Genomic DNA, 15,353 nt, shown 5'->3' on the forward strand with positions numbered 1-15,353 from the left:
CTATCTTTTTTTAAATCTAGAAGAAAATTATGGAGTATTAGTTTTGCACATTTTACTTAAAAAAACAATCAGTTTTTCAGATTTAAAAATTGAATTTTCTAAAAAAATAAATGGGGTTTCCACCCGATAAATTTTTTTTTCCAAACTTAAAAAAATTCCACATGTTTTAATGAAAATCCAATTCTGTTTTTTTTTAATATATATATATATATATATATATATATATATATATATATATATATATATATATATATATATATATATATATAAGGCTTACTACATTTGTTTTTTTAAAGAAATGGATGTTGAAAAATTATTTTTCCTTATTCTACAAATAACGATTTTTCAGATTTCTTTTTAAAAGAATAAATCAATTTTTCAGTAATAAAATGTCATGTGCAATTTAATTTTTTAAAAAAAAAAAAAAATTAGTGTTGTCCGTTAGTCAAGGGGAATAAATGAGCCAAAAAGTTGAATTGAGGGGTAGTTTTAGCAAAATAGATGAATAAAGGGTATTTTTATACCTTTTCTAAAAGTTCAGGGGCATTTTTGTTCTTTTCCATCAAATTTATTTGGGATTGTGACTAAAAGTGCACCACTTATGCAAACATAATGTACTATTAGTGCACCATGTGAAAGAATATGTATGATTTTAATCCAAACCCAAACATTATGGATGATTTTGGTCCTTTTCTCAAGCTTAGAGGACACCAAACTAATAAAGTTGGAATGTGGAAAGGTTGTATTCTAAAGTACTACTCAGCCTATAATAATTACAGGAAGATAAACCAATCATCCACCATTACACCCGGTTCAGTGAATTTGATATTATTTACTAGACGGCCGCACGGGCCCAATACTTTAGATTATAGTGCATTTATGTGTATGTATTTGTCTTTAAATAGTGATTATATATATATATATTATGTTCAAAACACGATTAATATAACATTGTAGTTTGTGCTCCGTATTTAAAATTTTATTATATTAATGTTTGCTACGAATACAAAATCGGCAAATTTATTAATATTTTTTAAAAGAGAAGACTTGTTTAAAAAGAAACTATTTTTTCTCTTTGAGATAAAATAATAGCAATATTTAAGCATCAGTTGATACTTTCAATTTTAATTCGATTAATTTAAAGGTGTAAAATACCTATTATTTTTTATCAAATTTTGATTTGGATAGTTCTAATTCAAATTATTAAATTAATTTTACATGTTTAAAACGAAACAAAGTAGAAATTGATTTTCTATTTAAACGAAGAAATTCTATTTTTTAATTTTTGGTAAATATTCTCGGTTTAGCTCATTTTACTTGTCATGTTGTCTTTTGCATGGTTTTTTAAGAAACCGTCGATTAGAATTATAATTTGACTAATTTACCTTATTCATTATTTGATCTCCATTTGATATATTTTTTTACGACATTAATCTCTTTTCACATTTATTAGAGTAAGAATAAAAATAAAAAAGTAATTAAATTCTATCTTATTTTAAAATATAAATATTTTAAGTATATTTATTTTAGTGAACATAACACATAAATGACATGGCGGAATAGCAAATACAACAGTTTAATATCTAGATTAGATCTCATGCTAATATAAAAAAAGAAAGAAAACTGTATGGTTTGACTGCTTAACTTTTTGAAGAAAAACAATTTCATTTGCTCCCACTAATGGATTGATACGCACGTGGCAATGAATCCATCATTATTGACTTAATGAGATACTTTGGAAATTACATGAATATTGTTTGATTTTTTAATATGGAGCGCACTTTTTTTTTTGACATTATTAATTTGCACTATTTTTATGCATATATATATATATATATATATATATATATATATATATATATATATATATATATATATATATATATATACACACACTATGTTCAAAACACGATTAATATAACATTGTAGTTTGTACTCCGTATCTAAAACTTTAGTATATTAGTGTTTACTACGAATATAAAGTCAGTATTTTTTTTTTTAATATGGGGTTCACTTTTTTTTTTTTAATATTGCTTGATTTTGTTAATATGGGGTCCACTTTTTTTACAGTGAGTTTGGAGATGGTGGGTTCCACTTTTTTATTTTTTATTTTTTTTTATATTGCTTGTTGTTGTTTAATATGAGGTCCACCCTTTATGGGGTGCACTTTTTTTTTTTTTTTGACATTATTAGTTTGTACTATTTTTATGCATATAATATATATACATATATTATGTTCAAAACACGATTAATATAACATTGTAGTTTGCGCTCCGTATCTAAAACTTTATTATATTAGTGTTTGCTACGAATACAAAGCCAACACTTTTTTTAATATTATATTTTTTTTAATATGGGGTTCATTTTTTTTTATATATTGTTTGATTTTGTCAATATGAGATACTATGTTCAAAACACGATTAATATAATACTGTAGTTTGTGCTCCGTATTTAAAACTTTATTATATTAGTGTTTGCTACAAATACGCACGTGGCAATGAATCCATCATTATTGACTTAATGAGATACTTTGGAAATTACATGAATATTGTTTGATTTTTTAATACGGGGTGCATTTTTTTTTTACATTATTAATTTGCACTATTGTTTTTAATATTAGTTGTTGTTTAATATATATGGGGCTCATAATTTTTTTTTTATTAAATTGGACCGGATATATATATATATATATATATATATATTAGAATTATGGGGCCCATAATTTTTTTTTTATAATTAGTTGTTGTTTTTTAATATCTATGGGTGGGGCCATATTAGTTGTTTTTTAATATCTATGGGTGGGGCCCACATTTTGTTTTTATTAAATTGGAAACGGACGACGAGAAAGTGAGCCCCAACCGACTCTTCTTAATAGTAGAAATTTGGTTTATGTGGACAACTAAATGACAATAAATAGACATAAATTGGATCTTTGCAATAACTACAGAAAAATGAAAATAAATTGAAGAAAGTGAATCAACTCCGGTAATAACTTTGCGGCAAGTGCTTTGTAGTCGGTAGATAAAAGAATTTAACTCTAATAACTTCGTGTTTACTTGCTTTATTTATCATTTATTTAAAGGTAAAATTAATATTTAGTACAAAAATATTGTAATAGTAATATTTAGATGAGGGATATAAATGTCGTTTAATTTTTTATGGACATTTTGATAATTCAACTTAGGGTCTTCCCACTTTTAGAATAGTATGATGATTATACCTAACAACTTTTCTTACTATTGATCTGAACAGACGAAAATTTGCCCCCAACATCTTACAATCAATATATAGGGAACTTACGTAAATATATCCTTTTGGTCATCTAGTTTACCAAACATGATAGAATTATACACTACATTTATACTTCAGTTATATAGGTAGTGTATAAGTACGTATATTATCTGTATATTTCGTATACTTTATACATTACCTATACACTGTATACATATTTTGTAAAAAGAGACAAATTTAGGATTTCTGAAAGATGGGTTCAATTCACCACTAAAAAATAAAAGGAAAAAATGTATTAAGTGTTACTTGATCCTTAGTCCTCTAGGTAAATAACACAACCTTCAACCAAGTTCAGTATTTAGCCCTTTTATAGTTTGTGTTCCAGTAGATAGTATTATACTAATTTTAAAAAATATATACATAAAATATGAGTTTTACGGAGAAACCATATGTTCACATGTCCCAATTTTAGTACCTAAAATCGCCCCTGCACACACACACAAATTGTTGAATCCTCTTGATAAAAGCAAAACTTCTAGTGCAATGATAAAAGTGGTCCAAAAATAATGTAGTTTGCATGCCTATTTGTTAGACGTCCCCAATTAGTTCATGTTCTTCAACCCTTGTATGGTCCAACAGCTTCGGATATGAATGGTATGTTTAATTCTTAGGAGATCACAAATTAAATCAATTAAGTGGATATTCCATCTTTAATCAGACTTATCGTGTTCGAACTCTGAAAATAAATATAGAGAGGTTTTTAGCCTCGTAGTGAGCTTACTCGGCGCTAAACCGGTGAGCTAAAAATTAAAACAGTGTAGTTTTCTAAAAACAACTACCAGAACTACAGTTCCAGCAAATTCAAACTAATTCTTTTGCATCAAAAAACTTTCAGATGAAGAGACAAGAGAAAAATAAGTTGGTCCAGACACCACGATTACTTAAAAAAAAAAAAAAAAAAGAGAGAGAGAAGAAAAATTGTGTGCGAGGATACTTTCTGAGTAAGAAGGAATAAATATGTGTATAGATAACAAAGTATACTTGCCCCCAACTTCAAGAATCCAATAACGCTACTTCTTGCAAAAAGTATATTAATTTTATACCAAGATCACACAACCAGTTCTTCTTTATTCTTTTCTTTCCTAAAAAGTTCTCAACATTACTTTATACTCCAGCCACCATTTTCTCCAAAGATTTTGCATATATAAAAATGCACCTAAAAACTGTTCATTATCAACCTCAATTCCATTCTCTTTAAAAAAAAAATGCAGTACTCGCCAGAATTACCCGCGTATGGGCGTGATCGCGATCAAGATCGTCCTATAAGGCGACACCATAGTGCTAGCTACTATGCACACAGGGTTAAAGAAAGTTTAACCACAAGAGTCTCAAAGTTAATATGTTCAATATTCTTAGGCCTTCTTGCAATTGTTGGACTCATCACATTCATTTTATGGCTAAGTCTTCGCCCTCATCGTCCGCGAATCTTCCTCAATGACTTCTCTGTTCCAGCTTTAGGTCAAGGAGGTGGTGGACCTGAAAATGCACAAATAAACTTCAAAGTTACAGCAAGGAATTCTAATCAAGGTATTGGAATTTACTATGATGCAAGTCAAGTGACGGTGTATTATGGAGAAAAGAGTGTTGGAGGCTACCAAGTGTTGACACCATTCTATCAACAGCCAAAAAATAGCACCATATTTGCTAGTATACTTAGTGGTTCATCATTGACAGTAACAGGGTCGCAGTGGAAGCAAATGCTGAATGATCGATCGAGGGGTCCAGTGATGTTTCGTGTTGAATTATCATCGACTATAAGATTTAAGATTTCGTCGTGGAACAGTAAACACCATAGGATGCATGCTAATTGTCCTGTTGGAGTAGGACAAGATGGTATGCTATTGCCTGTTTATAAGGATAAGAGATGTCCAGTTTATTTCAGCTGATTTAGGAAGGGCTACATTTATTTCAGATATTTTCCATTTGTTATCCTATTCTTATTGATTTTTCAACTTTAGGCTTGTATTTGACTATAAAATTGAAGTGCATTATTTATGAGCTAAAGAAACGCTCAAAATCTTCTAAATTCGAAGAAGAACACAGGAAGCCAGGGCTTAAATAGAAAGCTCAAATTGTATTTGTGTCGATTTTCTAGTTCATTTCTTTTGATAATCTCAGCAAGGTACTAAACAATCGTTAACTGACATTGAGAATAAATCAGAAGCTCTTGACAAAATCCTAAATATCTCAGTTAATTAAACATCGGATGTGCGGTATTAACACTAATTTAAGATATGAAACTACCCGTCGATAAAGGCATAATAAACTTTTTTAAACATAGTTTTGCTTTCAAAAGAGCATGTAATGTTATAAAAGGCTAGAGGAACAACAATTTCATGTACACAGTCGTGTTTTAAGCTATGTCCAAGACGACGTAATGCTCAGCATTAAATAGGAGCGAAAGAATACAAGTGATATGTAATCAGCAGTTCCTGAGATGGTCCCCCGGGTGTACGTCAAATTTCATGCATAGTGTTGCATAAATTGTTCAAATCCTGAGTTTCTGTATAGTGTTAGCATTCGAACAGAACTCTTACTTCAAGGTTCGACGATGTGTAGCAATTTGTCTTCGCCAGTCACGTATAGGAATCTGCAGTTAGCCATGGGAATAATCAAACAATTGTCAAAACAAGTTCAGAATTCTTTCGAAGAAATTAGATGACACTATGAACAATGATAGAATACTTACAGCAGGAAAGCCACCATAATCTCCAGGCTCACTAATATCCTTGGTGACACAGCTATTAGCTGCTAACCTGACCTGCAGCATCAAATGTCATTACTTAGTTTGATTATTAATTACATGTAAATTTATATATATGGTCAAAGATAAAATAACAGCCTGGTCAATAGAAGCATAACCACATAGAATGTGTATGCAATGAGAAATTTAATATCCAGATTCGTAATAAGTTGAATACTTTATCGCTTATCCGCAATGTCTTAGAAAAGCTTTACAATATAATAAAGTACTAATATACTTTTGATAGAATAGAATACACCCTTTGCTACAAAGAGATATCTTGTTTTACTTTTCGATTTCTCCCAAAAATAGTATCTGCTTTCCTTTAACAGGAAATTTTCCCTTTCATATTCATTAACTTTTAATGTTATACCAGTTCAAAAGCATTATGGAGCCCATTGTTATTCCAATATTTCAAATATATTGACAAATATCCTTTGTCCCGAGTGTAGGCACATCAAACTAGGACAGGTAACAGTTAAGAGGGAGTAAGAATAATGGCATTGGAAATATGAACAAAGAGATCTATCGACCACATGAACAGAGACCATGCTACCAGAATTCCATAACCATCATAGAATGTACAATAACATTGTGGTTTTTTTCCAAAAAGTGTAATAACTTTCTGATCTGATTTATGTTAGGAGAAAGTTAGACGATAATAAGCAGCATTGTCAAGCAAACTAAAATAAGATGTATGCTATCATTGTCATTTCTGACTTATCAACTTTGTCCATCAAGATTAAGACCAGCCAGTGGATTACCATGATAATGACAAGCTAAAGCAGGGCCAAATAGAACTTATGATGCATATAGTGGTAACATGTGCTCTCTTCTTGCTTGGAAGTAAAGTGTTCTAGCATTTGCATTTTGGTCCGAGCAATATCATATCCAATTACTATAAAACCAACAAAACATAACGATACGTATATTATGGAGTATTCGTTTAACATGGAATGACACCAAATTGTGCTAGTCAAGGAACAGATCACCAGTTAAATAGAAAATTATACCTTTGAGACAATGTTTACATGATCACGGATCCCAGCCCTTCCTCCCAAAGTTACGTAGTCACCTATACTGGGAAAACAAAAGGACAAATATGTAGATTAATCCAGAAAAGGACAATATATAATCTTGAAAGCTAATTTACTGAACTAGAAAGTTAAGCAAATTGGTGATCAAATCCAAAAGATGTTTTACTTCTATTCTTTATCAAAGTGGGGACAAAAAGGGTAACATACGTCACTGAACCCGCAACACCGACTTGTCCACAAATGAGACAGCTTCTCCCAATCACTACATTGTGACCTATCTGTATTGCAAATCATAAGAATAGTCTCGAAACAAAGATTTTCTCCAAATATTCAGTCATTCAGAAGTAGGAAAGTACCTGAACCAAATTATCTATCTTCGTATGTTCTCCAACTAATGTATCCCTCCAACTGCATGGCCCCAAATGATGTAGCATTTATGTTTAAGCTCATAAACATTAGGGCATGGGATTTAATCTGGAAAGACATAAGACAACCGCAATGAAGAATTCAAAAAAAAAGCGAGGATCTCACCTGCCCCTATCGATACATGTATTTGCACCTATTTCTACATGGTTATCTATTCTCACCTTCAGGGTCTGCATATGAAGGTACAAAAAAAGAAGATTAATAGTCTTGGAAGAATATAAAAAGTTGTAGCTCATAAAACATCTAGTATATGAAGAAGAATTCAGGATAAGCTTATATAATTGATCTGCTATCAATTTCTTTTTCTTTTCTTTTTTTTAAATAAACAAATTATAGGTAGTATCAAACAATGAAAGACAACCCTAGGCTTAGACTAACAACTTTTAGCACAAGTTCACTCAGGCCTGATTTCATCCAGAAAACAGTCAAGCTTGAGCATAGGTCAAACATTTAAGTTAGGCCCAAGTGCTTGTGAGCATCAGGGCAAAAAAATGAGGCATTAGCATAAATGACCATGGACGAAACTCAAGGACATTTTTCTGATTAGCGAATCAGGTCCATACAGCACTTTATTATATCTACATCAGCAATCCCTTGGGGCCAGCTTCTAATTCTGATATTTTGAAGGACCAAAAATACTGAAATGAGAAAGTGAACTTACAAGTAATATGAACATATAAATGTTGTGCAGAAGTGAAGTGATGGGCTAGCACAAATGTTGACACTTTGCTTGTCAAACAATACAAGATTAACAAATATTTAAATTGTTTTCATTCAAATTCTAATTTAAGTATATATTTCGCACATTTTCACTACCCACTAGCATTACAACAGACTTAATTATAGCACTCTAACTATTACTAGAATTATTCAAATTTTAGCTCACTTCACTGAGGAGCTCATTTGGTAGTTCTGGTCGCTCTTACTTTTTCTTTGCTTATATACTCTTGCTCACTTGCAATGAAGACCCCAGATATTTAGGGGTCCTGACTCCTGAATTGGCCACAACCACAAAGAAATAAAAAACACATTCTGGTGTAAAAGAAATGATTCCAAGGATCATAAGTAACAATCTTATCTCTTGCCCCAGGGCTTGGTACAAGTGGAAAAGGTTGAAGGACTTCTCACTTAGGTCACAGGTTCGAGCCATGCGCCATGCGAACTAAGCCTGGTATTAAGTCGAGAAGGGTAGAGGACAACTGTGTTTGGTACTAGGGGTTGGCCCTAGACGGATTTCTCGATCATAAAAAACAAAAGTAACAATTTTATCTCTTAGATAAATAGTATTGACTAACTTGAGGCTTTTTCACCATATTTCCTTGCTCATCTACGAAAAATCCAAAACCTGTTGCAAGCAAAGAACTGCTAAATTAAAATCTGAGAGATAAAAAGTATGTAATATGTAAAGTACAAAGTATGTCAGTGACGGGTACTCCGAAACATGCACCAGAAACAAGGAATAGTCTTGGTTTTCTTTTTAAGCAACTGAAAAAGAAAATTTCACGTGAGATTCATCCTTACCATCTTGACCAATGCAGACCCCGCTGTGGATAACGCAAAAGTCACCAATCATGCAATTAGCCAATGCAGCATTGTAGCTGAAGATAACTTGCAGATAATTCATAGACCAAAAGTCATTTGTAAGAAATGGTGCAGAATATAATTCAGGCTGCAAAAACAAGTCCATCTGAGACTGCCAACAGCCGAGAAAGTACATAGGTCATCTTGCATTTCAATAGCCTTCTTATACTTCCTCCATTTCAATCTGTTTGTCTTACTTTCCTTTTTAGTCCATTTCAAAAAGAATGCCTCTTTCTAGTACATTATACATATCTTTAGTTTGTAGAGAAATATAGCAGAAGAAAAGTAAATCGGAGAAACCTTCTGCTAGCCCAAGATCGTTACTAAGATTGGAAGATTCAACTAAAGAAGAGGAAGCTTTGGAAAGGAAGTGTTTACTTGAATTGCTTTGAAGTGGGTTATGTTGGGTTAATTTGGTTTAATTACAAATGACTAAAGCCACCCCTATTTATACTTGTTTAGGGATGGTTCTAGATAAAATTATCTAGATATATCTACAAAATATCTAGTTAGCCTTATCTTCTAACACTACTCTAGAATATCTAGATTTTTCTGTAAGATAATTATCCAAGATCCTACACTAGACTATTCTAGATCCCTTACTAAATATCTAGGATTTTTTGTACCTCCAAAAAATCAACTTTACTTCTTCACACTCCCCCTTAAAGTGATTTTTTGGAAACTACCCCGAGCTTGTTGCGGAAGAACTCAACCGAAGCTTTTGAGCGTGCCTTGGTGATGATCTCAGCAATATTTTCCCGACACTTCTTACTTCTTCAAATGATGATGGTTTTCCGCTAATAATTGGGCCTCCAAACAAACATGAATATGTCTTGATAAAATTTTCATCTCGGTGGCGGGTAGACTTGCCACTATTTCTTTTTGGCCTTTGCGAACCACGTGACTCATCTTCATGCTGAACTTCACATTCTTGAGTTTCCAGACTCCCTCTTTCTCTTAGCTCCTTGACAATTCTGTTATTTGGAGAAGCATCTAATTCAGTGATAATCTGACCATTAATTTCCTTCGAAGCCTCAACACCAACATAGGATCCACCACTAGATTCCCTTTCCAACTCCTCGATAAACTGTTTGGCAGCTTCAGAGCTTTCAAAAACCATACTGCTTGTATCTCCACATGAAATTGAGCCTTCAAGGTCAACCTTTTCATTTATTTGACCGTCGGCTTCTCCATCTGCTTCTAGTATTTGATCTGAGCTAGTGATTGACTCTGATACGGCAGATGATTGACCAGAGACTTCAACTTCCACTACAACTCCCTCAATGCTTTCTCCGAAATGGTCACCATTACTATATATAGTTTCAGACATTGCCTGCTCAGGTTCTACTTCAACATCTCTCACGTCTAGACTTTTATTACCAGCATCAGGATTTGCTTCGTTGATTTCCTCGATAGCAGCTGCCACATCACTAGTCTGAACGTCTTTGGAATCTTCTTGCTTTCTGTTGATGACACCAATGCCTTCCTTCTCCACGTGATGGACCGTATTATCTCTCGAATCCATGATCCAGTCTCTTTCAAAATTGAAGGAAGCCAGGGCATCTACTACTCGAGCCTCAGCTACGAAGCACCTTCCCAGTCTTCTTCTTCAGGAGCTTTCTCAGTTTGAGCCATGTTGCTTTCCTTGGCTCGGCAAAATCTTTTTATGTGTCCTACTTTACCACATCGATAACATTTAATAGTCTTCTTACCCTTATTAGAAGACTCCTCCTTTTGTCTTGGCGAGATTGACCCCTCATGGAATTGAGAATGTATCATCTCTCTTGAGCTACTTCGCTTTTGTCTTCCTTTAAAATTCCTCTTGTAAGCTACCAGAGCATTTCCTTCCCCTTCTTTAAAACATATACTAGCCATCTGTTTGGCTAGTAGCTCCTTTGATGACAACAAATTCTCAAACTCCTCCAAGGATGGTAGTTCAGCCCATCCTTGAATTGATGTAACAAAAGGAATATATTCTGGCTTCAAACCACGAATGATAATTCTTCTCATTCGTGCTTCAGAGATAGCTTCGTCGGGGTTTAATAAAGAGATCTCTGAACATAAATTCTTAATCTTCAAAAAGTGCTCAGCAATAGATAGATTACCTTGAGTGGTGTTCGCCAATTCATTCTCCATCGGGCTTCATCCTTCTTGTTAAACAGCCGATCGAGGGCCCTCCATATCTCATGAGCTGATTTGCACCTTATAATATGATTAAACAAGTTATGAGAGATGGACCTCTTCAGGATGAACTCCGCCTTCACATTAATTTGCTTCCACTTCTTGTATGCACTGCTGTTTTTCGGTCCGTCAATAGGAGGATTTGTGTCACTCCCATTAACAACATCCCACAAATCCTTGCCCACAAGGTATGACTCCATACATGTCTTCCATACCTTGTAATTGGACTGATTCAATAACTCTATCCCCAGTCCATTAACATGACCGCTCAAATCCATTTAGAGAAACCAGTTGAATCTACCACTAACCCGATCTTGAAACAAAACCCAGCAGCCAACGTATGGTTATGGCTCTGATACCATGTAGACAAATATAGCAGAAGAAAAGTAAATCGGAGAAACTTTCTGCTAGCCCAAGATCGTTACTAAGATTGGAAGATTCAACTAAAGAAGAGGAAGCTTTGGAAAGGAAGTGTTTACTTGAATTGTTTTGAAGTGGGTTGTGTTGGGTTAACTTGGCTTAATTACAAATGACTAAGGTCACCCCTATTTACACTTGTCTAGGGATGGTTCTAGATAGAATTATCTAGATATATCTACAAAATATCTAGTTAGCCTTATCTTCTAACACTACTCTAGAATATCTAGATTTTTCTTTAAGATAATTATCCAAGATCCTACACTAGACTATTCTAGATCCCTTACTAAATATCTAGGATTTTTTGTACCTCCAAAAAATCAACTTTACTTCTTCACATAGTTAACACCCAAAATATTCAAAAGTTTTTTTTTTTTACTTTCTTCAACTCCGTGCCCGATCAAAATAAGACAAACAAATTGAAACGGAGGGAGTACAACTTCTATCCCCCCCCCCCCCCCCCTACTGCATCCGACCCACCCTTTTCAATTCCAAACAGTTGGATTTCTTTCTTTAGGAGAATCCAGCACAAAACTCAAACATCCTAACTAATTGAGAAAAGGCTTAAGCATAGGTAATTGATAAATTTCAGATATTATCATGAAAGACAGCCTGATGAGATTTTGCTAGGAAGAATGATGTTATTTTGCCAACTGAAACAAAATAACAATTGTCTTCTTAACTATACCTCTGCTCTTTTGTTAGTCCGATCAAGAGAAGACTTATTTCCACTCAATATTTAGAACAAAGTCTTGTTGGTACCTACTAGAGATATCCCATCAAAATGAAGCCAAATAACAACTGCCTTCAATATAGACAAAATGATGTACCCTATTTTCGTCGATTGACCTATTGTGACAGTAGGTCCAATGATTGCTCCAGAGCCAATGTGACAGTCTGCACCTACTGCACATTCTGAATGTACTACAGCACCAATTTCTACAAAGGCCGAGCGATCAATGCTAGCCGACTTGTGAAAAGTCCCACCACCATTGCCCCATCTGCGATAATCTTGTTGGTCATCCACACAACCATTCTCAAGTCTTGAATCCAAAGCACATTTGAGGTGCACTGTGGTACCTGATGGAACATAGAAAATGTCATCTTGAATGCAAAATTACACTAAGTGTTAAACCGCAAAAGAGCACTCAGAACGTAATGGCTCATTTCATTCTGCAAAAGAAACAGAATACGAGGGTATCAACATTTGATTAATGTACATGGTTTTCCACAACCAACACTACTACTACAACAACTACTACACCTCGGTCTCAAACAAGTTGGGGTTGACTATATGAATCGGCAGTGGAAAGCGTTTAATCTTGAATATCACCTTTTGTTTGTTTTCCATGATTGATAGAGTGTATAAGCAGGCAACATAGCGTGAGCTTAATAGATGAACCATAACAAACAAGGACAGTGTTCTTATGATATTTCTGGGTATGAAAGGCTTAACAATGTCCAAGTGTCCGTTCAAGCAAGTGAAATAGAGTAAGAACTTGAATATTTACAAGGAAATTGACATTTCACCTATAAGTGACCATACTCTTTTCCCCTTCCTGTGATTTTCTCAGAAAAACATTTTTGACAAAATCAACATACCCACCACTATAAAAGAAGGAAAACATTATTTTTTCCTTCTACGTAAGCCATGGTGGACAGAGTTATGGTACCTGTGCTGGTGGGAAAGTTGGTGGGAGATAACACGTAGCCCGTACAATTAGTCGAGAGGTATGTACAAGTTGTCCCAGACACCACGATTATTAGGTGGAAAAAAGGAAAGCATTTCCACCATACCAAACATATTAGTCGTGAAAAAGAATAGACTCCACTGGAAAACAACAAGTAACATTGGGTGTGTTCGGTACAAAGGAAAATGTTTTCTATGGAAAGTGTTTTCTAGGAAAATAAGTGGTTTCTTACTTATTTTCTTGTATTAAGTGCATAAGAAAAACATATTATCCTAAATGCATTTGTATTTAATCTAGAAAAATACTATGGGGGCTACGAGGGTGGGTGAAGATGAGGTGTGTTGGTGGGTGGGAATGATACAATCTATATAGAATGTCACTTGTGGAACTTATTTTCTTTACTTCCACTACAAACACAATCAATATATAGTTGTTTTCTTTTCCGTCCCTGGGGTATTAGTACTTCTCTTGTACAGGGGCGGAAATATAGGGGTGCAAGGGGTGTCAATCGAACCCCCTTCGTCGGAAAATTGCACCATATATATGGGGTCAATTTTTTTATTAATGTATAAATATTAATGTTGCATTCCCTTAACATATTGGAGGACTCAGCCCAGCGGCTGAAGTGCCTATTATTGAGCCCATGGTTGTGGGTTCGATTTTTTGTAATAACACTTTTTAACCCTTTTTCATCCAGTCCCTTTTTCTTGAACCCCCTTATCAAATGTTCTGGCTCCGCCCCTGCTCTTGTATTTTGTTATTCTTAGATCTCTATTACTACTACTATAGCCTGAGTTATCTTATTACCTTGCTGTTATTCATGCTTGTTGCTACTACCTCCTTTTCATCTTTCTTAGTCTCGTTTGTCTTATTATCTTGTCGTCATTTATGCTAGTTGCTAATGCCTCCTTTTCATGTTTTTTTTAGCTAAGGATCTGTCGGAAACAACCTCTCTATCTTCCCAAACACACAAACCCACTTGTAAAACTTGTTTTCTTTACTTCCACTACGAACACAATCAATATACAGTTGTTTTCTTTTCCATCCCCCGGTATTGGTACATCTCTTGTCTTTACGTATTCTTAAATCATTATTACTACTTTAGCCTCAGTTATCTTATTACCATTATTCATGCTTGCTGCTACTAACTCCTTTTTCATCTTTCTTTAGCCTCGATTATTTTATTATCTTGTTGTTATTTATGCTAGTTACTATTTCCTCCTTTTTCATCTTTTTTGAGCCGTAGTTGCTAGTTCCTTTCTTTTCATCTTTTCTGAGCCGAGAATCTATCTGAAACAGGCAAAGATCTGCGTACATACTATCCTCATCGCCACATCTCTTGTTATTATTTTTCTAGAAAAAATATTTTCCAAAAGTTTGACCGAACACATGAAAAAATTAGAAATCATTTTCCTCCGTACCAAACACACCCACAGTCTAAGCGGCATTTTCACAAACACATGAGGTGCTTAAATATGTACTCAAGTATAACGACACGCGGCAAACTTACCTGGCTCAGTAGAGATATATTTTGAAGCTCTTTGTCCTGTAGAAAAACAATTGGAAGAAGCATTTGTTGACACGTGTCTTGGGGCTAACAAATTTTTAACTTTACTTGTGTGAATTTTGCTACAGATCAGTCCAGATATAGAGGAAAATGTACGAATAAAAGCTAATCTTTTTAGGCGAGACATAACTGTGACTATAATCTGCCACCAAACAAGTAGAGACCCTCAAGTATTGAACAAAGAAAAGGAACTTTTTAAGTCTTCGGTAATTAAATGGTTTGGGATTGGATTATAATTACCAAAAATTTACACAAGATTTTAAAATTTCTAAAACTATAAAAGATCCAGTATTGCCTTTAAATTTGGGAAAAGGTTCAAATTGGCCCCTGAACTTCGCGAAATGATCTAAATTCGCCCTCTATGATGCAGAATGGAATTTGAGAAGAAAACTAGCTAAACTAAAGCTATTCTAGACAAA

The 15,353-nt window shown here is 33.9% G+C and overlaps 2 protein-coding genes across 5 annotated transcripts; one reads left to right on the plus strand and one right to left on the minus strand.

The window, feature by feature from the left end:
- Positions 1–4,496: 4,496 nt before the first annotated feature.
- On the plus strand, positions 4,497–5,299 carry LOC132617155 (NDR1/HIN1-like protein 26). The gene has a single exon (XM_060332103.1). It carries the CDS (start codon positions 4,497–4,499, stop codon positions 5,175–5,177), a length of 681 nt encoding a protein of 226 aa, XP_060188086.1. The 3' UTR covers positions 5,178–5,299.
- On the minus strand, positions 4,629–15,353 carry LOC132617154 (probable UDP-3-O-acylglucosamine N-acyltransferase 2, mitochondrial). 4 transcript variants are annotated; one of them, XM_060332102.1, is made up of 11 exons: positions 14,878–15,323; positions 12,507–12,756; positions 9,019–9,095; positions 8,793–8,842; positions 7,603–7,667; positions 7,428–7,479; positions 7,279–7,349; positions 7,048–7,114; positions 5,981–6,052; positions 5,829–5,881; positions 4,629–4,767 (listed from the first exon to the last, which is right to left on the minus strand). In XM_060332102.1, the coding sequence occupies exons 1-11, from the start codon at positions 15,059–15,061 to the stop codon at positions 4,746–4,748; spliced, it is 963 nt and encodes a 320-aa protein (XP_060188085.1). In that variant the 5' UTR covers positions 15,062–15,323; the 3' UTR covers positions 4,629–4,745. The 4 variants fall into 4 exon arrangements, 2 of the variants coding, with proteins under 2 accessions (XP_060188085.1, XP_060188084.1); XR_009573636.1 differs by lacking the exon at positions 4,629–4,767 and adding an exon at positions 6,799–6,932 and having other exon boundaries at positions 5,819–5,881; positions 9,019–9,105; positions 12,439–12,756; positions 14,878–15,343; XM_060332101.1 differs by lacking the exon at positions 4,629–4,767 and having other exon boundaries at positions 5,445–5,881; positions 9,019–9,105; positions 12,439–12,756.

Source organism: Lycium barbarum, chromosome 11 (genome assembly GCF_019175385.1).
Source record: "Lycium barbarum isolate Lr01 chromosome 11, ASM1917538v2, whole genome shotgun sequence".
Lineage (NCBI taxonomy): Eukaryota > Viridiplantae > Streptophyta > Magnoliopsida > Solanales > Solanaceae > Lycium > Lycium barbarum.